Source organism: Xenopus tropicalis, chromosome 1, assembly GCF_000004195.4.
Source record: "Xenopus tropicalis strain Nigerian chromosome 1, UCB_Xtro_10.0, whole genome shotgun sequence".
Lineage (NCBI taxonomy): Eukaryota > Metazoa > Chordata > Amphibia > Anura > Pipidae > Xenopus > Xenopus tropicalis.
In genome coordinates, this window is record NC_030677.2 from 140,305,659 (window position 1) to 140,331,117 (window position 25,459).

The 25,459-nt window shown below is 38.7% G+C and overlaps 2 protein-coding genes across 9 annotated transcripts in view; one reads left to right on the top strand and one right to left on the bottom strand.

Moving 5' to 3' along the window:
* The window catches only part of cdh24 (cadherin 24), a 51,900-nt gene extending 51,655 nt beyond the window's left edge, over positions 1 to 245 (bottom strand). The window contains exon 1 of the mRNA XM_031891261.1: positions 161 to 245. The gene's annotated coding sequence lies outside the window, so the exon portion shown is untranslated. The remainder of the gene's footprint in view (positions 1 to 160) is intronic.
* Positions 225 to 24,428, top strand: LOC101731310. 8 transcript variants are annotated; one of them, XR_004219740.1, is made up of 8 exons: positions 8,585 to 8,672; positions 13,481 to 13,581; positions 13,663 to 13,885; positions 13,991 to 14,060; positions 14,129 to 14,297; positions 17,565 to 17,758; positions 21,979 to 22,058; positions 22,159 to 24,428. XR_004219740.1 is itself a non-coding variant. In XM_031891272.1 (7 exons), exons 4-7 carry the CDS (start codon positions 14,236 to 14,238, stop codon positions 22,247 to 22,249), a joined length of 387 nt encoding a protein of 128 aa, XP_031747132.1. In that variant the 5' UTR covers positions 225 to 312; positions 13,481 to 13,885; positions 13,991 to 14,060; positions 14,129 to 14,235; the 3' UTR covers positions 22,250 to 24,428. The 8 variants fall into 8 exon arrangements, 2 of the variants coding, with proteins under 2 accessions (XP_031747132.1, XP_031747130.1); XR_004219737.1 differs by having other exon boundaries at positions 13,698 to 13,885; XR_004219738.1 differs by adding an exon at positions 11,668 to 11,859 and having other exon boundaries at positions 8,610 to 8,672; positions 13,481 to 13,885.
* Positions 24,429 to 25,459: the final 1,031 nt, after the last annotated feature.

A 25,459-nucleotide genomic window follows, 5' to 3' on the forward strand; every position in this document is an offset into this window, starting at 1 on the left:
ATAGACACGTACAATCTTTTACAGTATTGCAAATACCTAACAAAGCCCACATACAACTGACTCCCTCTTCTGTCCATAAGGACTTTCTCCAACCAGAAGCACTTTCTGATATGTGCACAATTTGGCCATTCGCAGACAAACAGAAGTTTTTTCAACGCACCGTGTAACTCCAGATGCCTGAGACAGACTGCTGCAGGGACGGCTCCAGATGTGAGTGAGACCTTTGCAGAGCCAACTCAGGATGTATATACAGAAGGGAGATGTTTGGAAACATCAGATGCAAAAGAAATCCCTGCAGAGAGTTCTCCAAAGGTAAGGAATAACAAGACCGCTGCAGAGACAGTTTGAAATCTCTGAGTGCCTGGTGCAGAGACCATGTGATAAAGATGAACAGACTGCAATAGAGATGGAAATAGAGTGATGCCTTGATTGCAAAATAAATGGTGAGACAAGAAAAGAGGACTAAAGTGAGGGAAAGATGGGGTGAGACACTAATGGCACAGAGTGTGAGAGAGACACTGGAAGAGGAGGGGAGACGATACAGGTTTCTGCAGATGCTGCTCCGGTTTTAGAGCAGAATGATGCTGAGAATACGAGTTGACATGCACCCCCCCAAATCCTCTGCACTAGCCCTGTCCTCCCCCTTTCCCTTTTTTTCTATCTCTCCTCCTCTTTCTTCCTCTTTCTCCTTTTCCACTAATACAAGAGGACACAAAGAACAGATAGAGACAGAGACAAAGTGACAGTGAGAAACCAGTGAGACAGGGAGTGAGATAAACAGAGTGCCTGGAATGGTCAGACAGCAGCAGGACACGTATAGATACAGAGGACACAGCAAAACTGAATAAGGAGTCTGGCTAGATAGATATGTATCTAGATTCTTTATTCTAAAGATAGATAGGTAAATAAATAGAATAGGTAAATAATAGATGATAGATAGATAGATAGATAGATAGATAGATAGATGATAGACTGATAGACTGATAGACTCTTTAATATAAAGATAGATAATAGATAGATAGATAGATAGATAGACAGATAGAAGGATGTTAAGCCTCAGGAGGTATAGGTTGCCTGACATGGTTTATCTGGGCTAACTATATAATTCTGTGCCCTGGGGGTTCCAGTATCAGCCTTTGTAAGGATGCACAGATGGGACCAAAAAGGCAATAAAAGGCGGGGGTAGAGGAAGGGTAAGAGAGTGTGAAAAGACTAAAACGCAAAATTGTGAGAAGGACAAGGAATAGCAGTGGGGTAAAGGAAAGAGAAATATATCTTGCAGGGTTAGAGTAAGGAACAGATTGGAATGCTTTATGATAAATGTGCTCATACATTGAGTATTATCCACTGTGAAGTGAATATATTACAATCTATAAAAAGAACCAATCATGCAGGAAATAGTCCACATCAATTTTAAACAACTAAAAATGAAATGAAGGTGTTAACAGAAATGGAAGGTCCATGATTAGGTCATCCAAATTATGATGGTAAGATATATAGGCAAGCAATAACCAGGAGAACACACCAAAATAAATGCAGAATAGGGTGCTACAGAAGGGACATTCTGACCTTAGAAAATGCACAGCCACCTTACCCCTAATGTCAGTGTGTAAATATGGTCACGCATACACTTGCTCATCCACTGTGTTTACTTACTCATATCTATTGAGTGCACACATATAAATATTTACCATACGATACAAGCACTAAATGCACACACAAATTTATACTAGTGCAGGGAGGGGGTTAGAAAGCCTGCCCTTGGCATTTGTCTTTGCATGCCCTACAGTGCAGTTATGAGGGAACGTAAACAAACCCAATTTATACCTACAGGAGTTTCTCTTTTAGGGGATGAACTGCAGCTGTGGGATAGACTGGAATGGTATTGTAAGGCAAGATGGTATCAAGGCTGCCCAGTTTACAACTATTCCAGCAACCACTGACAGCTAATGGTTGTTGGGGGATGTTGGGAGTCCAACAACAAGTAAAACTGCATACTTGATTTTGAGTAAAAAGGGCCCCATGTGAGGTATTTCTCCACTCCTGCTACCACTGCTTCAATTAACTGACACAAGTTCAACACTGGGAACCCTTGTGTTGGGGAAATCCTAGCTGCAAAGAAAGCTTACAGGAATACACAGATATGTTAGTATAAAAGAAAGTAGCTTTAGAAAATCTGTGCCAACATTTTTTTCAATGGCATAGGCAGCATTATCATTAGCATGTAATCACATGGATACTCTCCCATGTGGACTCAAGCACAGAGAAAACTCTTCATCTTGTATAAAATGTACAGAAACTCAAAATCACAGAAACAGATTTCCTCATCTCATTAAACTCAATACATTTCTTTATTGTTAATAGTAACTGTTAGAAAGAACATATAGGTACACAATTAAATGAATGATTTCATCTGATTCCTACTTAATCACAAATATTAAAACACCACGAGGCTCTTGAGACTCCTTGGTTTGTTCATTTCTTGTCTTTCTTTATTGTATTGTTAAAATCAAATAAAAAAAAATAAAGTTGTGAAATAAAACAGACTTTTGGGTCATTATGACCAAAATATGCTCATGCTGCCTACTTTTAAATGAATAGAGCTTATGGCACACTGCACTGAAAATAGCTGTAATTCACTACTCAGTGGTTTCTCTCAAGATCCATGGCAACTCTGTCAGCGCTTCACTCACTTTTAGCTTCTGCACCACATATATTCATCATGTAAGTGGGATTTGATTCTGAATATATAGTCTATTGGTAGAGTTTACTTTGCTTAAGAAGAGAAAATGAGTTAGTTTACAAATTTGCCTGTTGAACCTGAGTACATCATCCATATAATAACTAATAGCTATGCAAAATGCCAATATATATATATAATGTTTCCCACTTTCCCTTCTTCTTCAGTATACCTCTCACTAGTGCAAAGTGCTCCTGCATACCAGAATTAAGTTCAGGGTCCTTACTGCAAGGTGGCTGTTCAGCAGCTCTCAGGGGTTGCTCACCTTTAAGTTAACTTTTGGTATGATGGAGAGGCTAATATTCTAAAACAATTTGCTATTGCAAAAAACAAGTGACATGGCTAAAACTGGGAAGAGCTAAGCATGGAAGAGAAGGAATCAGCTATAGTTTCTTGACATGGCGTGATTATGAAAGGCTCACATTAAAAGAGCTGTGTCACAATTAATTAATTGCCTGAAACTATGTTATAGATAAAGATAGCAAACAGGCTTGTGACCTTAAATAACCACAGAAAAATAGAGTTATGGGCTTAATTATAACAGCAAATAAGGTGTGAGCCCTCTTATGACAGATTATGAAAGGCATTACTTAACATACCTATGAACCTAAGTAACGCTTGAACTACTTTGAATTCAAGAAAGAGAAAACAATCAACGCAGGTGTAATACAAGGTAATCAGTCATTCTGTTTACTACGTTTTGTATTGTGTATAACAGATGCCAAAGTAATCTTATAGATAATAATCATTATACCCTCTCTTCTAGTATGTGCTATTAGTAGTACAGAAAAGTCTCCCAACCTGTGTGTGACTAGGAGATGTTATACAAACTTTTACTTTAACTGTATTCTATGTTTCAAAGTCGCAATCAAGGAGTCCTGTGTAAAAGTGTATATATGCTATGAAGGGGTATACACTGGTTACAGTGTTCTTTTGATAATAATATTAATTATGCAAGAATTTTGTTGGGGCAAAAACTGTTCAGCTGGTGGCTCAGGGACCAGATGTGAACCTTTCATTTTTGATGGTCCCAAGCCTGCCTGTAGGCTCCACAGGCTGTTGACCATGGCATTGTAGTTTTTATATAATTTGTCCTGTAGGACAGTGGCTCTGATCCTCAGCATATATCTAAAATCCCTGCCTTAAATCAAGATAGGGATTCTAGGGTTTGCCAGAAAGGAAACAGAAATAGTTGCAGCAATATAAAGAAATTGATTCCGTCAGGAGTGTCAAGTAAAGTTTTTCTCTAAAGCTACACAAATTGTTATAATATTTTAATTTGATTTACACAACACTATCGGGGTTATTGGGGGTTTCCTTTCACTTTTCTCATGCACATTACTTGTAGCAATCCAACTTAATAGTGGGAAATAGCCTTCCTTTATATTTTCCCATGTTTCCCGAGTAATGTGTATTACTTGCGGCAGTCTGAAGATAAGTGAAGGGAAAGGCATTTTTGTGAAATTTGTTGCCCATTGTAGCAGCACAAAGACATGTGGCCACTGGCTCTTGCTGCAAGGCAGGGTGAAAAGTGTAAAAACATGGTTTGCCAGTCAGGGTACAAGGGTTGACCAGGTACAAGGATTGTGTAATTTGCATTCAGACACAGATAGTGCAAGGCTTTTTTTGAGGTTTGCATTTTTTTGGGTTTGGGTTGTGTAATACCTGTTTATCAAGTGTTAGCAAATAATTGGATAAGCAGGTCTAAAATCACCTACAGCTGCACCCAAATTCTTTGTTTTTCTCTATTTCTTTTTCTTGCCAAAAGGCTAGAATAAGCCAGCATGTGTCACAGCCTAAGGCCAGTAAACAGTTATTTAAGATGGCTCCACATAGGCTGAGATGTGTATCCAACCTGTTTCACAGGATGACTATAAGTTGAATTTGGCAGTGTGTGGGTGGTTGTATTGTACTGTATTGTACTGATCTAATGTATTAGCAATACTGGAGTGGATGGTGACACACATGTGCTATATTGGCTTCTGTGATTGTTATGTTTATCTGTTTTGATCAAAGTGTTTTGGGTGCTACACACAATGCACAGGCAGCCATATAGGTCAACCACATAGTTTCTTTCAAGACTGAAGGTTATGTAAAAAAATTTTGGCAGAACATTCAACTACTTATATAGTAAATTGTGGAAAGAAAATAGCAGGAGGGAATGGAGGGAAAAAATTAGATGAGTAACTTCACTAAGGCCTGGATTTGCTTACTAAAATAAAAGGGATCTAAAGCAGGGGCACATATTTAGTCTAGGCGTATAATTGTAAAAAGTAGGCTAAAGATGTTCCTGGTAAATTTCTCTACTATTCTATTAAATATAGATGTAAGGAGAAGATAAACAATGAGAAGTGGAATATACATTGTGTAGAATATTCAAGAAGGAGCATGAGTTCTATGGGGTAGAATATACTCCTGAAATATGATAAATTATGAAAGACTATATGGAACAGAGTATTTGGCAAGGTGGTGGAACCAATACATTAAAGGAACAGTAACACCAAAAAATGAAGGTGTTTTAAAGTAATTGAAATATAAACTTATAGTTTATATAAATTAGCTGCTGGGGGCAGCCATTCAAGCTGGAAAAAAGGAGAAAAGGCACAGGTTACATAGCAGATAACAGATAAAACACCATTGTATTCTACAGGGTTTATCCGTTAGCTGCTAAATAACCTGTGCCTTTTCTTCTTTTGAATGGCTGCCCCCATGGCTACACACCAGGGTTTATATAAACTCTAGTAAAACTTTTACCAGTGCAGGGCAGCAGTACATTATAGTTTAATTTCTTTGAAATATATAAATGTTTTGGTGTTACTGTTCCTTTAAGGGCATATGCTAAGGGGAGAATTATCAGGGCAATATTTGAATAAGATGGGGAGATTGAGGAAGTGGAAGGTAAGAATAAAACTAAGGGCTGGAAGGTATGTGGGACACAAGGATTTCATTTTGTTAACTGCGGAATTTCTCGATATTAACAAGCTAGTGAACTTGAACCTTTCAGGCCTGTAGGAAACAATTAGTATTGAACTGGGCTGGGACTTTATGAATATGAATGTCAAGTATATAGTAGCTTCAGTTAGGTATGTTCTGAAAGGAGTATATGGCATAAGTAGGTTGCTTCAGTTTTGCTTTTTTATAGTTTTTTATAGTCAAATTTTCAGATCCTTTTTTATTGAGGGAAAGTGACTCAGTGTGATAATCCTTGAGATATGTTGCTGTAGGGATTCTTAACTAAACATGCATCTTATAAACCTGCACATCAATGTTTGAAATATATGCAAATTAAGAGATTCCTGAACTCACAAAAAAATCTAAATCCTATTCTGCTTGCCCAGTACTGACTAACGGATCACCTAAGGCAAAGCTCAACTAGAAGTTTTATCTCTAATTTATACTCTGAATTACATGCTAAATTGCATAACAAGCCTCTTGTTAGTGATAAAGGTCAACTTGATGATGAGGAATGGGACCAGATGTTGGAATCCTCTTTACTAGTGTCACTATGTTGCAGTGATCGCATGATTCAATGATACTTTTTGCATAGAGCTTACTATTATCCGTCTAAAATGCACAAACTATTTTCGGCATCCACTTCTGAGTGCCCCAGATGCCATGTGCAACAAGCCACCTTTATTCATTTGCTATGGGAATGTACTGAAATAGCTTCATATTGGAAGTCTTTGACACTATAGATATTGTTTTGGAAACACAACTCTCTAGAAACCTGCGGATATCATTATTTGGTATAGGAATACAAAAGTCCTATACACAGTAATTGTTAATTAGACATTATTTATAGCAAAGAAACTTATTAATCCCATTGGATTTCAGAAACTAAGCGTATATGTACATATATATCAAAAAAGGGGAAGCACCAAAACATATAAAATAAAAAATAAAATAAAATAAAATATGGAATAAAAACATATGGGATAAATGGCTGGACTGGGCTACATAAAATGCTTTATTATATACATCAAGGGCCTAGTCAGCCAGCAGTCCAAGTTTTACCAAATTAGGTTAAATCTGATTCTATAACATGTCTATATTCTCACCCTAAATACTTACATTACTGTTGCTAAACACCTAATAATGTAATGTAATCTGTGAATGTATACCAAGCACTGTGTGTATTGATGTTGTAAAATTTAAGTTGTCTAATAAACGCCTAAAAAAACATGCATCTTATAAGTTATTGTATCTGTGAAGAATTATTCTTTCAACCTCTTAGTTTTCTATGTTACTATTTGTTAGCTACATTGAAACCCTAAATGCCAAATGATTGGATAATACAAAATCTAACTATTTGTGGCCTTGCTGCTAACTAAACTGTGCAAAACCTTAGACTTTATTGTTTGACTGTGGGTTACCTAAGCCTCAAAACGACAGAGCTCCTATTTATTTGTATTTGAGGGGAGGAGTTGGGGTTGTGGTTCTGTTGCTTTTTGTAACAATTTTGTAATGCAGCGTATATTTATTACACATTTATGCAGCTTGTTACAGAAATTGTTCAAATCAGTCCCTGCCCCACTGAAACATACCCTCTAAGGTTTGCACTTAAAATATGTATGGAGCCATTGTTTAGCCTGGGGCCATAATATTTCCTAGAACTTTGCATTTTCCACTCTGGCTTACATTTGGGCAGCAGTTTTACACAGAGTAATGCTCAGTTGCAAGTCAAGTAACTTTGAGTTTGAATATATTTATGATAGCCAAAAACACAGAGAGTAGCATTGATATTAGGAAAACAACTTGTGTATCGTAATAAAACTCTATAGCAACCAATCTGAAGTCTGCTTTCTAACAACCGACCTTACTGGTGCCACCTGCTGATTGGTTGCTATGGGTTACTAGACCTAGGCAAGCATTGCACCTTTTATTATTTGATTACCCCCAAATGTTTTATCTAGAAACCTTTTTGGGGGTTAAAATTACTAAAACAGCCTTAAGGCTATGGGGAATTGGGCTTATTGTTTGGAAAACAGCAGGCCTGGAGAAGAACTGACTTCTGCTACAATGTTTCAAACATGCTCTTTGCATTTTTGTATAGTTGTAAGTGCTATTGCGTCTAGCCCCTCTTCTGCTGCTGAATTGTAAGTAAATGTATCTGTAGACATGGGGAACCCTAGAGCTACTGCTACCCTAAGGCTAGTCAGATGTGGTGTATTCTCGGCAAGCCGTGTAATACTTGCTGAGAATACGTCCCACTACTGTAAAATCCTCTTACTTGTGCCTGTGCTAGTAAGCATTGAATACACTCGGGTATAGGCACATGTAGCTGATATCTGCCAAAAAATGTGAGACTGCATTTTTGGTGGATATGGGATAATTGCGCCTGCACCCGAGCATGTTCAATGCTTCCCGGTGCAGGCACAAGTAGACGTAGGGGCGTATTCTTGGCAAGTGTTTTTTGGCTTGCTGAGAATACACTACGTGTAAAAGTAAAGGTAATTCCAGGCTTCCCACAACAGGTTATTTTAATGTTTGTTTTGATGCATCAGATGCAATTGTGGCAGCAATGATGCTGGAATTAAGGAAAAACGCAGCATTATGGGTAAACTACACAGAGAATAATGTGTTAAATATTGCACTTTGCACACAGCGCTTCCAGTCCTGACGCAGTATTAATTCCTGCTTTTAAATAACTGGGTCAGAAAAATTCTGGGACCTATTGGTTAATTTGCAGGTTACTATAGCGTATAAGTAGCATTTAAAAGTCTCTGGATTAAGATATATAATTTATGTTGCAAATATAATAGTACAGAATAGGAATCCAGAATGTAGGTGTGCCCTAAGGGAGGCAGAAATGCAAAACAGTTATTTCTTGCACTTACTGGGAAACATGCCTGGACTTGTGTGCCAAGAAGGAATAAGGAAGGAAATTGAGGCAGACTTTGCAAACCTGAAAAAGATCCATCTCCGTGTGATGGTAAGGCATCATTATAGCATGAACCTGTACTTGTGGCACTAATGTGTTTTTTTATATTTTAGGGGCAGTTTTATCAAAATGTGAATTAGAGATAAATACAAAAAAACTAATTGATTCATTCCTATGGTTTTTTTAGGAGGGTTTTCATTAATTGATGAAAGTGAGAGTTCATCATTTGATAAATACACTTTTAAAAATTCCATATTAATGAATAGAAAGTGTGTAACTTTTTATGTATTAAGCTCTAAACCAGGGGTCTCAAACTCGCGGCCCGCGGGCCATTTGCGGCCCTCGGTACAATATTTTGTGGCACCAACGTCTTCTCAAAAGCAATGAATGGATCGCGATTTTTATTATTCAATTCAATTAGCTGCTAAGGAGCTAATTGTGCACACAGAACGTCTTCCCATAATAACTGTTATGATGGCATAACGTCATTTCCGCAATCAACAGCTCCCGCCCGCCGTGCCTTGCATTATCCCTTGAAAGCCAATTTTTTGTGAAATCCCTTATGCGGCCCAGCCTCATCCTGACTTTGCCTCCTGCGGCCCCCAGGTAAATTGAGTTTGAGCCCCCTGCTCTAAACTTACATTTTGATAAATCTGCCCCTTAGTGTTGAACCAAATGGTTATTGCTATGGCTCTCCAGATACAGTTACAAGGTTACTACCTGTGGGGGAGAAGTGTTCTTCTAACTTCCTTTATTAAATTGACACTTCTGTAGGACTGGATAGTATAGCATTATGTGTTTACTGATCACTAAAAACATTTTATTAGTCACAGGCTAGTGGACTAGTGTGTCAAAAAAAAATACTAGCTCTTAATAAGTCTGATGAGTACTGCCCATTTACAGTGCAATCAGCAATGTGCTTAATTTGGACGCAAGTCTCCATTTTTTCTTACAGTGCATTATTTTCCCCAGAATTCCTGTGTAATTACAAGTGCCGCACAACTTGCACCAACACAGATTACAATAACTCACACACAGTTGCGTAATGTATTACCTATGCATTACTGTTTAAATGGTGTTACTCCTGGCGAGCTGCATTAAAGGAGAACTAAACCCTAAAAATGAACATGGCTAGAAATGCCATATTTTTTATACCATCCTAAGGGCTCTGGCACACGAGGAGATTTGTCGCCTACGTTTTTCCCCCTGGCGCTTTGGCGACAAGTCGCCACGACAATACCCACGAAGAGATTTCATGCGAGTTGAGCTCCAGGTGATCTGCTACCCATGGTACACTCAACAGTTAACCCCCCTCATGTTTACTCAAGTCGCTCAGAAAAGGGTCTGTGTGCGATTTGAAACAGCAGGCGATTTGAAGTAGTCTCGTATGTTTTGACGCTGGCGATTTCCATTGATTTAGCATTGGCGTCTTGTCGCTCGTCTTGTCGCCAAATCACTCTTTTAAACATCGCCGGTGACAAATCTCCTCGTGTGCCAGAGCCCTAAAGGTTCAGCATCTCTATTGTCACAGACGGTGGCCATACTTGAATCTGTTAAAAGTGTCTATGACACTAACATGCTCAGTGGGCTCTGAGCAGCTGTTGAGAAGCTAAGCTTAGGGGTCATAGCAAATGATCAAATGAGGTTTGCCTGTCATTAGGGTGATGCTACAGGGCTGATTATTCACTAATCTGCCTTATATAGTGACATTTATATTCTATATATACAGTATATTGTGTGTCTGTCCCTAAGCTCAGTGACAGCAGCACAGAGCATGTGCAGGGAATCAGCAGAAAAGAAGATGGGGAGCTACTGGGGCATCTTTGGGGGCACAGATCTTCCCTGAAAGGACTGTGGTTGGCTTGGGCTGGTACAGAAGCCCAAAACATAACGTGCAGCATTTCTAACCTTCTTTAGTTAATCTATAGATCTCCTTAGGAAAGAACAATTAAAGGGGTAGTTCGCCTTCAGTTTATTTTTTAGTATTTTATACAGTGGCCTATTCTTAGCAACTTTTCAATTGGCCTTCATTCTTTTTAATTTATTTATATGGATTATTTGCCTTTTACCTTCTGCCTTTTTACAGGTTTTAGTGACTGTGGCATCCAAAAAACGAATGCTCTGTGAGGCAAAAATTGGTATTGCATGTTCTATTCGGGCCCTCTCCTATTCATATTCCATAGTCACAGCCTGGTTGCTAGAGTATATTGAACACTAGCAACAAGATAGCTGCCAAAATGTTTTAATCATTTATAGCCATGTCCTAGAAGGAGAATATCCATTTGCGTGCTAGAAATTTTAATAAGGAGCAGGACACAGGTTTGTATTGATGTATATATATAGGTATAAATTCTGAAATTGCAGTGCCCTATGCAAAACAGTGCATTGGACTCCCCTCAATAATTTCAAGGAGAACAAAAGGGTTAACCATTGTGGAGGGTCAATTCCTCCCCAGTGATTATAAATGCTTACCTCAGACACTAGATCTAATAAAACAAATTATGGGCTAAAGATGGTGAATTTTTTTGTCCTGCCCAACGCATTTAATGTGCAATAACCATGTACCTTTTCAGTTAGCACAAGCAACAGATAGACAATTGGGCATATTAATTAAAGAGTGAAATCAGATCTTCTCACAATCTACCAGAGTGAATATCCACCACTCTCTTTTTGTTTCTACAGAATTTTTGGAGGTGTATGTATCAAATAGTAAACTCACTTTCATCCATGGATAAATACACCCCTAAAATTCCCATAGAAATGAATAGAGAGTAGAGGAATTTCACTCTGGCAAGCTTTGATTTCACTCTTTGATAAATATGCCCCATACACTGACAATGGGGAAAGGTTCATAAAGTAAAACACTTTAACAAGAAATATCTTTAATTTGATGCAAGAGAGAAGCATGGATTCTTTCCAGAGCAACTCCCGCTGAGACCTTGTTGTAAAAAAGATTTTTTTTTGTATGGGATTAAAGGTTCTGAGCTGTAGCTGTTGAAGCTTGAGATATTGGCTTAATAGAAAGTAACTGCCAATTGCTTGACAGATGGTGATGCAATCAGTTCTTTAAGGAAATTTAGCGCTCAAAGCTTCTGATGCTCTGTATGAATTTCAAAGGCTACAGAATCTGATTTCTGCTTTCTTACACAATGGATTCTCAAGCATTCCTGTCAAAAGGCCCAGGTCGGGAACACAAGAGGGACATTTCCAAATCTGTCTTGATACAGTGTCAGCAGAGGTAATTAAATATCATAGCTTCATATGAAGCATAACTAATAGGCTAGGTTCCAAAAGGGAACTAGGCCCCAGTAGTAAGTAGGAATTCTTAAATGTCCTTAATAAGAAGAAGTACATAGAGGACATAGCAAATGTTAATAGGCGTATGTTGCAGGGATTGAGAGAATTTTATTTAATGTATATTTTAGCCAGATGGGAGACGCTCTTTGTCCTTCATAGTTGGGAAGTTATTAGTCGCTATTAGGGTTGCCACCTCACCCCACATATTGAATCCATATTCTGCATGGCTAATTAGCAATTATTTTTGATGCATGCTGCAGGCTGAACTGATTTATGTGCAGCCATGCAACATTCATCTAAATTAATTGCTAACTAGGCATGCAGGATGTGTAATCAATATGTGGCCACTATAAAAGGGGTGAGGTGGCCACCCTATCTACTATGACAAAAGATAGAGAAAGGAAACTTGGAATTTTGTGCGCATGAAAAGCACAAAAGTATGCAGTAAAAAACAGATAAAATGATTTAGAGGGTACCCTATGATGTAATTACGTGATGTGTCTTATGGGACTCAGGAAAAGAAAGAAAAATAATAATTGGGGGCTGCTTTAAGGGGTATTATCAAAATATATTAGTGCTGGAATTGCAGATTAACTTAGTATCTTATAATATCTGCCATCTGTTTCAACTTTCTTTTTCTCGCAAACAGCAGTCTTGACCTGCTTTATGACTGAGATTTTTAACTGTCTCTATAACAGAGCATTGTGTCAGAGTGGCCATGGATCCTATCTGAAACCCATTGTTTACATCACTGCAAGATGCAGAGCCCTTATCGGGATTGATTTGCAGAATAATTAAAGGAATCTATACCCTTTTCCAGCAGAATTCTGCTTAGTACACAGGAATACCTATGCTAGCACAGTTTTATTGCATCTGCCTTTAAGGCTAATGGCACACAGGAGATTTGCTGCCCAGGGTTTAATCTGGGTTTCCACAGGCGACAAATCTCCCCAAAATGCTTTCCTACCAGCAATAAATTGCCAGTGGGAAAGCATATGCAGCACTTCATTTTCCAAAGTCGTTTCCAAAGTTTCCTCATGAGGAAAGCATTTTGGGGAGATTTATTGCCTGCAGTAGCCCAGAATTAACTGGGGGGACCCCTAAAGTTTCCTCGTGATGAAAGCATTTTGGGGAGATTTATTGCCTGCAGTAGCCCAGAATTAACTGGGGGGACCCCTAAAGTTTCCTCGTGATGAAAGCATGTTGGGGAGATTTATTGCCTGTAGTAGCCCAGAATTAACTGGGGGGACCCCAAAAGTTTCCTCATGAAGAAAGCATTTTGGGGAGATTTATTTCCTGCAGTAGGCCAGAATTAAAGCTTAGGCAACTGCAATATAAGCTAGTAATGGGTAATAATTATACAATTATCTGGTATTATTTTCATTATACAAATACAGAGAGAACATGGATTTATAGGAATATAGGCCCTTTATTATTAGGCTAAGCTGCTGAGAAAACAGTGCAGGTGAATTGTTGTTTGAAAATATGTAATGCTATGAAAAGTATACAACCATCATTAGGCATTTATAAAGAATGACCTCTCTGTTTAATCAATGGAACAGGTTATGAGACGCTGGCCTTACACTAGCACTGACACGCAGAGCAGGCGGAGGGACAGACGTTACCTGCATTACATTGCAGGAGATGGGCTCCACATTAGCCGGTGAGACAGTCTCTACTCTGGGGAAGTTAATATGTGTGTGCAATGTGAAGCTGTGTATGCCATGCCACCCTTCCCTCGCAGTGTCTGTATTTCTTTAAACATGTCTGCTGTGCCAGATGGAAGCCCCCTGCCATGTGCCCAGGATTCTCCTGGAAGGATTATACCACTGCAAAGCCCCGACGTGGACAATACATCTCCATCTCTGTTCTCAGACGACGAAGACGGTGATTTGGCTACTGCAATAACGGACAGAAGAAAATAAATATTTGGCAGAGAGAGTTCCACACCTCAGCGTCCTGCAAAGGTAACCCTCTCACAAATGACCTGAGTTCTTGGTCTGAAAGCATTTTCTATCACAACACAGCAAAACCAGATTAAATGAATCCCTTAAGAATATCTGATATTTCAGGTGTGTGGGTGCTCAGGAGCAATTCAGAATACTGAGTGGGGAGCTGCAGATGATCAAAGGCCAGCGGCTGGTAAGAAATCTGCGAGGGAATTTCAGGTTGGTGCATACAGTGCTTGTAACATTTGTGTTTTCCTGCAGGCTCCAGCTGGTTTTATCCAAGAGCCGACTCAGAGGGATCAGAAGAGGGAGCAGAGATTTCTTACACCTCAGAGCAGCCCCTGCTGGAGATCAGCAACTCGCCCACTATGAGCAACACTAGTGAAAATTGTAACCGCATGTGCCACAATTTGCATGCAGATCTAGCATGGTATTTGTATATAAAATAGGGTGAAATTCACTGGTTAATTAGTTGTAATGGGTAGAAGGGGGTCAGATTAAATCCCTACCCTATGCTTACTGGTGGAACACTGTTACATTGCAACCCTATCTAATTAACTAAATAGATTAAGTATTATATTAACCCATAGTAACTTGAATAAGGTACTTCCTGAGTGTAGCAGCTGTGCCAATTTGAGCATATAGTAAAGTACAAAGTAGAAAGAATAGGCATTACAGAGGTTTATGTACCATTACCTGTAGGAGAATGTAAGGAACAGTCTCACCAAAAAATAGACACCTTAGTACAATGGATTCTGCACTATGGAAGCTTTAGTTTTCAAAACTTGATACTGGGGCCTCATTTATTAGACTCTTAAAACATCCACAGCTGGTACTATTTGGAGGGTCAACCATGTACACTCTTCCCTTATATAGGGGCATAGGTAAGGAAGATGTGGGCCCTTCGGGTCCACATCTGCATCATTGGCATTTTCTGTGTAAAGCTGTGCAAAGCTTTTTGCAAATGTTTACGTAAAAAAGCTCACATATGCATACAGGTATTTAAATATATATATATATACACACACACACAAAAGAAACAAAAGGAGCACTCCCTACAAACAATCAACTGCCCCAGGTGCTGGCCAGAAGTTTATGTAAATGAAGAACAGAGTGCCTTACACAAAGGGACTTTAAAAAGAACAAAAAAATCTTTATTAATCCAACGTTTCAAACACTAAGGGGCCGATTCATTAAAACACAAGTTTGAATCCCGAATGGGAAAAATTAGGATTGGATATGATAATTTCTGAAGATTGTAAATATCACGGAAATGCTTACGAAAAAATCGTATTAGTCACGATAATATCGTATTGGCGATCTGAAAGTCACAAAATTTTCGTACTGAACGATTGTAAACAGCGACAGAACCTTTCCGAATTTTTCGTGCAAGCATCTGAAAAAGTTGCGCAGGTGGCCGAAAAAGTTGCGCAAGCGCGAAAAAATCGGTGAAAATACACTCGGAACATTCAAATGAATGCTCCGAGCGTTCATGTCTTAATAAATCTCCCCCTAAGTGTGTACTTCTTCAGGGACAAACCAAACACATTTAGTGTTCGGAACGTTGGATTAATAAAGATTTTTTGTTCTTTTTTAAGTGTGTGCGGCATTCTGTTCTTCATTTATATATATATATATTTGGCAGTAGTCATATATGTCATGCATTCGCATTTAATTAGGAATACAAAGGAAAATAGAAGCAATTTAAACCACATGTATACATAGGTTACCTTTTCCCTTAAAGGAGAAAGAAAGGCTAATAAAGAGTTAATCTCAAGCTGCAGGCATACCTTCAGTTCTTTCAGTAGTGCCCTTAAGACTCCCCATATTTCACCTGTTCAGAAGATCAGAAGCCAAACAGGAAGAAAAAACGCTGAGCTGTGTAAAGAAAGTTCCCATAATACCTCACTCCTGCACAGACACCCAGACCAAGTGAACATGCTCAGTTAGTAAGACTATGAGTCAGCTTCCTGCTGATTGGCTCAGATCCACATTCCTAAGGGGGGGAGTGAGTTCTTAGCATTCTTGAGGGAGGGGGGAGAAAGCTGCGTCTCTGGCACAGGAATTACAGACACAACAAATCTTTTGACAGAGGACTCAGCACAGCGTTTCTCTGAGTGCTTATGGCTGTATTTACATAGACCTTTCTGATAACGCTTACTTAGTTTTTACCTTTCTTTCTCCTTTAAAATGATAAAAATTGAGCCTTGATGTCAAACGTGAACTTACATATTTTATCCAAGCTTGATTTTAGAAAATTGCATAAAATATATATTTACCAAGGCTGAATTTCAGTGGTGACATTTTTCACTTTTCTGTGTGCAAATAATGGCTGACCCCTACTTCTAGCAGCAAGTCACCTTTAGAATATAGGTTAGAGTAGACCAAGTGACGGCATTTTGTTGCTTCTAACAGCTGGTTAATGTGGGTTAGTCCAAGTGCTGGTGATTTTTCTTCCCCATAGAATATGTATTCATATATACAGGAACTACCATAAAGGTTAGGACAGCCAAACTGTTTTCCACTGCATTAGGTAAACAGTCTTATTTTGGTGCTATTCATATGGTGCTATTTCGCCAAGATCTGTTATAATTGCAACTACAGCTCATATGTATATACACATAAATGCTAGTGGGCAATATTTAGTGCACATAATAGGATCTGTCCTCATTCATAGCAATGACACACAGATGGGTTTGTCAATGAACCTTTCCCATAAAATAACACCACAAAATTCAATATATGCAATATGCCTTACTGTGACTGTCTGCTTGACATACAATGCTACTCGTATGTTTAGTAGACAGTAAGGTATATGGCATATAAGGTATATTTACATTTTTCTAGCTGTATGGACAATGAGAAAACCCAGAACCTGATTTTGAGTCCCATTTATGCTACTGTTAAACTTGGGTTGTCAGCTTACATTCCCTCTTGTAAGGGTATTATAGCTGTAATAATATAGCTGTAATAATAGGATGGCTTTGGTGATTATTAAGACAAAATAACAACATTAGCAAGATGTAAGGCCATGCAGGGATTGACAATACACAGTATGGGTGTCTTTCTATTGTTTTGATTTTTTGTGGAGTGGTCATGAATGCTCAGAATGGCTGGAAGCGAAGAGGAGCTGCTGGTGGTCTTCATTTCCACATCTACCAATTCACTATGGACTGACTGGCATGGTGAATCAGCAGATTTTTTTCTGGAACCAAGTTGGGCTTGGTGGGGCACCATACACATATCAGTAATGATGTTTCAGTCATCAGTATCAGATGGGTGACTATCATATTGCTTTTATATTACTACAAGATTCAGCATGAGCTTTGCAACCATAAAAGTTCTTATGAAACATTGCCAGTGCAGTAAGTGTTCCTATTGTGGTAGTGACATGTTTCTATAGATGGCTGAGCTGTCAGTTCCCATTAATATGCTGGATATTGGCTAGGCCAGGTGACATAACCAGAGCAGTTTGGGTGCAGTCTATTTCATACATTACAATGAAGTCATTTACTTGTCAGGTTACATCAAAAGAAAATTCATGTATGTGTAACTTCCCCTGACAAATGAAAACAAATATATAATTAAAAAATATATGCTCATTATTTAAAATGAAAGAGTAATCACAACATTTCTGAAAAAATAAAAAGTGATGGATATTAGCCTCCTGTATTTACTCTGAAATTTGCTCCCCTAGATGGAAGCACTATGGAATGTGGACAGAACACATATTCCATAGAGGACTTCATCCCAGAGGAATTCACTGAAAAAGGAGCACCTGCTTGCAATACCTTGGAAGAACAAACCAGTAATATTCAGAGACCGAAAGAAAAAGGTGAAGAAATGGAAGAGAGTGAGAGTTCTGTCAGAGAGAGACACACTAACTCCATGGTAAGACATTTATGGGCAGTGTCAGACTGGCCCAGCAAGATACTAGGAAAACTCCTGGTGGGCCCAAGTGCTTCTAACTATTTGCTGGAGTTGGACTGGTCCATTGGCATACCAGGAAAACTCATAGTCATTCTCCATTCCTGTATGAGAACAAAGCGGAACAAAGAGACTAGGATAATAAAGAGATTAAATGAGCAAAGGAGGAATAATAGTTTAGAGAGTGGGCCTATGGTCCCCTGGCATCTCAGTCCAACCCTGTTTATGGGCCCTTTGCTTAAACTGTAATATTGTAATATACTTCAAGCTGCCCAGCTACATCAAAGTCATCCCCGATCTGGCCAGTCCTACACTTATCTGATTCATTAAGAATTCTACTGCTTCAATATACATTTAACAAATGGACTGAGTTTTACCTTCAACCTGCTTGCTTTCATGGTTAAAACCCCCAAATAGTTGCCCTTTTATTGGTGAGTGCAGAGAACCTTTTGCTGTTGTCTATATGAATTTTATGGTTACAGCCTCATTGCATCCCCACCTAATGCTTTAAAATTTTGCGATGAGAACAACGTCCTCTATTTTAACCACACTGATTGAATGTCAGCATTCATTGGTTAGGAACATATTATGCTAAGGAATGATAGAAGTATATATAAGAATGATGTAATTTATTCTCTTGGCACTGAATAGAAGTTGTGCCTCAGTCGAACACTCCACATATTGACAGTGCTGCAGATCTCTCATTATGTAACATATGACCCATACACAGCGTGTTGTTCTCACCTGTGAACTCATTGACTACCTGTTTTATAGGTGGATATGCCATCTCTCACCAGTATGTTTATGAATTTAGACTGCCATGTAACAGCCAGATCATTCTGAGAGGTAGTATTAGCCATAAGGGAGTGTTAACGATTCTGTGATAAAGCTATGCATCTCTCTGATGCTCCCATTTTCCCATGATGGCTTGCACAATAGATTTTAGTACTAAAGAAGCACAGAGCTTTTTTATCTGTAAGACTCTCTAAGCTCTGGATATGTTTACTGATTCACTTTTGCTTTTACAGGGTAGTCAGAATATCTTTCTTTGCCAGTTGCAGACATGCAGATTAGGGCACGTCTTTCAAATCTAAAGAATCACTTAGGGATTCTAAAGACTCTTGATCTCTAAATAAGTGTTTCTCACTGACTCATCCATGGAATGTTCTGAATATGATTAAGCACCTGGTGTCTGCATTTATTATGGCTTCTCTGTGATCTTGGTATGGACCGAGATATCATCTAACCTTAGTCCATGACTGGTAAAAGCAGAGATTTAGTATATTGGGTAATATTATGGGGCTTGGAAATGGAAAGTAACCCTTGTGCTTATGGTAATGTAACTGGTGACTTGTGGGTTTCAGTGCTTCCACAGCAGCAATTACAAGGTGCCAGCTAAATCCATCTGAAATATAGGTTTTACTTTATCCAGGGCAGCACAGATATGAATCTGCCAGTATTGGTAGGTTTGTAAGACTAAATTCATTATAGTGTTACTATCAACATTGTTGATCTAAATGTGGATATGAATTGAAAGAATCTATAAAGTTTGAAGATGGATAGGATGGGATATAGTGCGAGGCATGCTGCAGTCCATGGCCCCTTTTTAGTGGCTTCATGTCTTAGAATGTAAACCATTGAGAATACATTCAGTAATGTGTGAATGGTGCCATATATCCTTCCACTGAAGCCCTGAGCCAGACATGTAAACATGACTGGAAATGACTAGTAGCTGAAGGTCTGGAAACATAATCTTTATAGGGCGATACAAAAATTAATATAAGGTGGAGAAAAATTGTATATGTTTTATTAATTAACAAAAAATACTGACTCGGCAAAATTAAGAACTTGTTCCAGGGCTGGAGCAAACTTGATTGTTAGGACATTAAGAAAATTAAGACTTGAGGTGGAGCAGCCCAGAACAAACAACACGGTGGTACCCATTTTATTGTTATTTTGTTTGCAGTCAATCAATGCAGCAACTATTACTGCTTTGATTGCATGCATACATATAGGAGTGAACTGTTTTCACTGTGGTTATCAGGTTTTAAAAAAAGAAATCAGGTTTTAAAAAACCCAGGCTAATGACATTAGCCATTAGAGTTAAGGTGGCCATACACGCACCGATAATATCGTACGAAACCTCGTTTTGTACGATATTCGGTGCGTGTATGGTATGTTGGCGAGTCGACCAATATCGCAGGAAGCTGCTGATATCGGCCGACTCGCCGATCGGACCAGTTTGAAAATTTTGATCGGGCGCCATAGAAGGCGCCTGACCAAAATCTCCCTTCAGCGCTGAATCAGCAGAAGGAGGTAGAAATCCTATTGTTTCTACCTCCTTACCTGCCGATTCAGCCCTGAATGGTGTGTGGCGGATCTGACGATGTTGAACATCGTCAGATCGCCACGTGTATGGCCAGCTTTAGTTGACGTCTCTGGTTACGGGATATGAAGCTAGAAATACTAGCCAGAGCAGAGCTATACCCTTAGGGGGAGATTTACAAAGACCCGAACGCTCGGAGCGTTCATGAAAACGCTGCGAGCGTATCTCGCCGATTTTTTCGCATGGCCGCGCTATTTTTCCGAGCGCCCGTGTGAAAAATTCGGAAAGGCTCTGCCGCTGTTTGCAATGGTTCAGTACGAATATTTCGTGCCTTTCGGATCACCAATACGATATTATCGTGACTAATACGATTTTTTCGTAAGCATTTTCGTGATATTTGCAATCTTCAGAAATTTTCTTTTCCAAACCGAATTTTTCCCATTCGGGATTCGAACTCGTGTTTTGATAAATCTGCCCCTAAGTTGTTGCTCCGCAAAGTATAAAAATTACATGGCACAAGATTTTGCAAAACAAATATATAATAAGCACACCCTGGTGCCAGGTAATCCTTGTGCACTCAAAACACATCCTTGCTGGGAATCAGATGTTTCTGGTAAATGCAAGTTCAGAAGTGCTGCTGCCAGTGCTTTCTATTTGTCAGGATGGGCTCAACAACGCTGCTGTAGAACAAATTAAAGCTGTTTCCAAAGTAAAACTGCATCTTTTACTATGATACATGCAGTGGTTTACAATTTCCCATCAACTCCCCAACTGGTAAGCTTAACAATATTTTTAGAGCACCACTCTTCACTTGCTGTCAACTTGAGCCTTCTGGAAGGCTAAATTATAACAATTCACAAGAATTTGCACTAAAAAGACAAAATAATGCCTAAAAATACAGCTGCATAGGAAATCATTGAAATCTGCATGTCCATGACAGCTAAGTTGCACAATTCTACAAAATTGCTGACATAGCGATTGCAATGCCTGGCTCTTGGTTAGTGTTCCGATTCATCCCACAGGCATTTAGTTGAGCTGAGGTCAGGCCATTATGCAGGCCAGTCAAGTTCTTCCACTTCCATCTTAGCAAACCCATTTTCTACAAACCTTCATTGGCTTGCACTTGGAATTCCCTGCCTCGTGAAGGGAGTGCTCTGAGTACACAAGGATTACCCTGTTTCAGGGTGTGACTAGATGTGCGTGCTTACTATAAAACTGTATTCTGCCTTAGCCTGAGTTACAATGAAACTAACTCATCACTTTCTCTTAAACTAGTAAAACACAGTAAGTAACAATTATTAAACATGGTATGTCACAAATTCAGAGAAATATTAAAGCCATATTAAATTAACAATGCCATTGTATGGTTCATGTAGTTGGCAAAATACGTCGAAGAAAATAGCAATTTTCACTAGATTCTGAAACTGCTTGCTGTTTTTGCCTGAAATGAAATATGTTCGGTTATGCCCTCTCCTACTTACCCACATTCCTACTGGATTTTATTTATTTCATCTGTTTCAGTGCCAGCCCCTCCTTCTAATGCCTCAAACTTAGATTGAGAGAATGTTGGCAGGGTTATGGCATTGAGCTTTTACAATATTGACTAAACAGTTTGTTGTACAGTATATCAATTGTCTCTTTGCTGAGGGAGAATTGTTCAATAATGAAGCCAGGGACAATTAATAAAAATGGCTCATTCAGCTAATGGCTAATAATAACCAATAATTATTTCTATACTTTTGTTAGAGAAACATACCCTTACCCCAGCCATTTTAACATCCCTGACAGCTAGATCCATTTGAAACTGATAACCCTTTAGTACCTTTAAATGTTCACTTACAGTATATTGTAATTTTAGAAACACTTGGATGGCTCAAGATTCAGATACCAGTATTCACCAGCACGTAGTGAGATGGTACAAGCTATACATAGGCTCAGGTGGGTATAAATATCTACAGTACATTAGAAAATAGCTTGGCGATTAGCTACATAAATTAACTTTATTGCACCATTTGTTGTGTGGGATTTTCTTCTGCAGTTACTCGGAAGGATTAATCCAGTGGGCAATGGAGTACCTTAGCCAGCAAGATGAAAGGACTGGACAACATAAGCGCAAGAGAATTCAGTAACATAACAGAAGCACAAAAGCAAGGAGTTCCAACCAGTGTATATCTGTTGAAGCTTTACAGTTAATAATTCAGATAAACGTCAGTATTATAAAGTAAGGAGAAAATGTACAATGTTATTCAACTTTATTCAGTTATTGAATTTTGACAGGTTTGCATGTCAAAGCGACCTAGGCTTAGTCAAAGTAACTGTTTAACAGGGTCAAGCTTGGTGGGTGTTGAGCTACATGGCCGCAAGGAAGAAGGGCACCAGACTTGTCATTATCATTCTTTATAAACACCTAAAACATATAAATGACAGTGAAATGTGTTTAGTTTTTAATATAGTTTCCATGAAAGATATGCTATTGTAGCCAGCATTGGCCGTAGTTTCTAACTTGTGTTAGATACGGGGAGCATTGTTCTTTATAGACTTTGTAGAAAGCTTTTTTTCTGTTTTTTCTGCTTTGCAAGGGGTGCTATTTACAGTAAATGATAACAATGATGTGTAAACCTGAGGAATATGTTGGTGCTATAAAAATAGGCAATAATAATATGCTAAAGCTGGCCACAATGCTCCACAGTATTGAACTGGCCCTCTGGGATACAAGAAAACTCCCAGTGGGCCCAGGTGTCAGTGGGCCCTCTTGCTTATAACCATTTGGAATATTTCATGTTCCATGTTTTTGTATGGGAACAAAAAGGCTAAATATACTGAATGTAGTATATCATGTATTGGGAAGGTTTGAAAATCCTGTTGGGCAAACACTCCTTTGGCTGGTGGAAATAGTCCATTCCTGATGGGGCTGTACAGGCCCCACTGTATGATCCGCTGGACATTGGTGGATAGAAATGGGACCAGTTCAATGATCTGCTCATAGAATTGACTCTGTACATCCATTTAAGGGCTCTGGCACACGGGGAGATTAGTCACTTGTTACAAATCTCCCTGACTAATCTCCCCGAAATGCCATCCCACCGGCGAAAATCGCAGAAGTAGCTGCGTATGCCATCCCACCACTACTTGCCGGTGGGATGGTATTTCGGGGAGATTTGTCGCGGGCAAGTAGTCTCCCCGTCTGCTACAGCCCTTAAGATTACATGGGTGCTAAAACAGAGCTGAAATCATGAGATATATATCTCCCAGATTAAACAATGCACACAAATGGTGTGGAAGCAGTAATTCCTCTAAGATGTGCACTCATCTACTTGCATGTGGGGATAGTATACTATATATATATATATATATATATATATATATATATACTCTATACTGTCGTGAGTCTAACTGCAGGGTGCAGGTATGTATAGTGTACCAGTCAATAAGGAAAAAAGCGGTTTGCACAGTGGCAAAGTACCACAAGTCATCAAATGCTACACTCCTTATACTATAGTGGGGCTGTTTATGGTGAACATCATAATATATATAGTATTGTGCTAACTAAAAGCTTTGAACAGCAGTGATATTAAAAAGGATATATGACCTGTCCCCTCTAGGAAACTGGTAACTGGATTTATTAGCAATTATTTAATGACACAGGGGAAAGCTATTGTTATGCTGTTATAAAAATGACTTTCTCATTACTAAGTATTTTATAAATTGCATTTTAAAGCAGACATTTTAACCGTGCTTAAATTATGGATATATTAAATATGTGAATTTTTATTACTGTCTTGCCAATTTTTTGATGTTCTCCAGTTTGTTAGACTTTTTCACCCAGGGTTGGTGGGAAAGACACTTAGACAACATATACTACTTTTGATTGGTGCTGTTGTTTTACGATGTTTGTGTTATTTAAAAGCTACCGGAGCACAGGCTTACTTCCCTGTGCATCTTGGTGTCCTTGGTGAGTAGGATTCAGATTTGTGATTCTCTTTGTACATTTACTTTTCCTTCTGAACAAAGAAGTTTCCCACACTCTAGAATTTGCACAAAATAATAACTGGTGCGGGTCAGTAAAAGCTAACGCATTAATCATCACTTAGAATCTGATTTTTAAATCCAGTGCAGTGTCTTGGTGGACTGGAATATTAATTATGTATTTGATAAAAATATGCAGTATCTGCTCGCCTCCTAATGATAAGGAGGGCAACACAGAACCTATTTCTGATACTCTCTAAGGGCAATGGTTTGATGTTCTGAGTCATTTAAGTTTTTATTTCTTGTTGGGGGAGAATTAAAAATAAAAATTAGGCAAAGGTTGGAGCTTGTTGTACACGTCTTTCTTTGTAAAAGCTCCAAGACAAAAGCAATTGCAAACTTCTAAGATGATTCTTTTCCTACATCTGTGGTTTTCATGCTATAATTCTTTCAATATGTCAAATTAGTGATTTAAGAGCCATACCAGATAGTATTTATGGGAATTCAAAAAGGTTAATCACTGATTGGTTGCTATGGGTTATTGCCCAGGTGCAAATTTGCCCAGTGTTTATGAGCCCCAAATGTTACTTGCATTTTGCAACTTCATTAAGAACAGAACCTGAGTGTGTTACATAGAGTGATATGTTAGAGGTACTTTATCCAGCCGGATAACAAGTGTACTAAAGAATGTTTGAGCTGAATAATATGATAAAGTTTTGTTCACTACGGGAAAATGTAACTAAATAAGTAAAATGTTTGAACTCCATATTCTATGGAATTATTATTATAATATATTATGGAATTTATTATGTTTGTTTATCATTTAAAGGAGCATGGGGACCATAACATTTTTGTTGGGGGGAAGGGGGCAGATTACCAAAACAGGGAAGAAAGGTATTCATGTTAGGAGGCACTTGCTTGCAGCTATATCTTAAAGGACAATGAAAGGTTAATATAAATTAAAAGTAAGTCTAAAGGCATTCTTTTTAAGTACTTACTGCATATCTAAATTCCCAGATCCCTGCTTGCTTCTCTGAGATATGGTGCTGGCAGCCTACAGCAGTGTGAAGACTACAGTGACATCACTGAAATCTCTCTCCCCTTCCTGTAGGTGCCAGCGGCAGCCTTCCTATTCTCTGAGCATGTGTGTAACTTGATCCTGTCTCCTGTTCTGAGCTACACATGCCCACCAGCCAATCAGAAGCGGATCTGGCAGAGAGGGGGGGGAGGGAATGAAACACATGTGCAGTATGAAGCAAGGAGGGAAAGGAAGGGAGAATACCTTTTTAGAGATGGCTGCCTGTTCTAGAAAATGTGAAGTGTGACTGAGTAAATATTTGATTAGGTGAGCCAAAAGTGAGGCGTTTTTACTA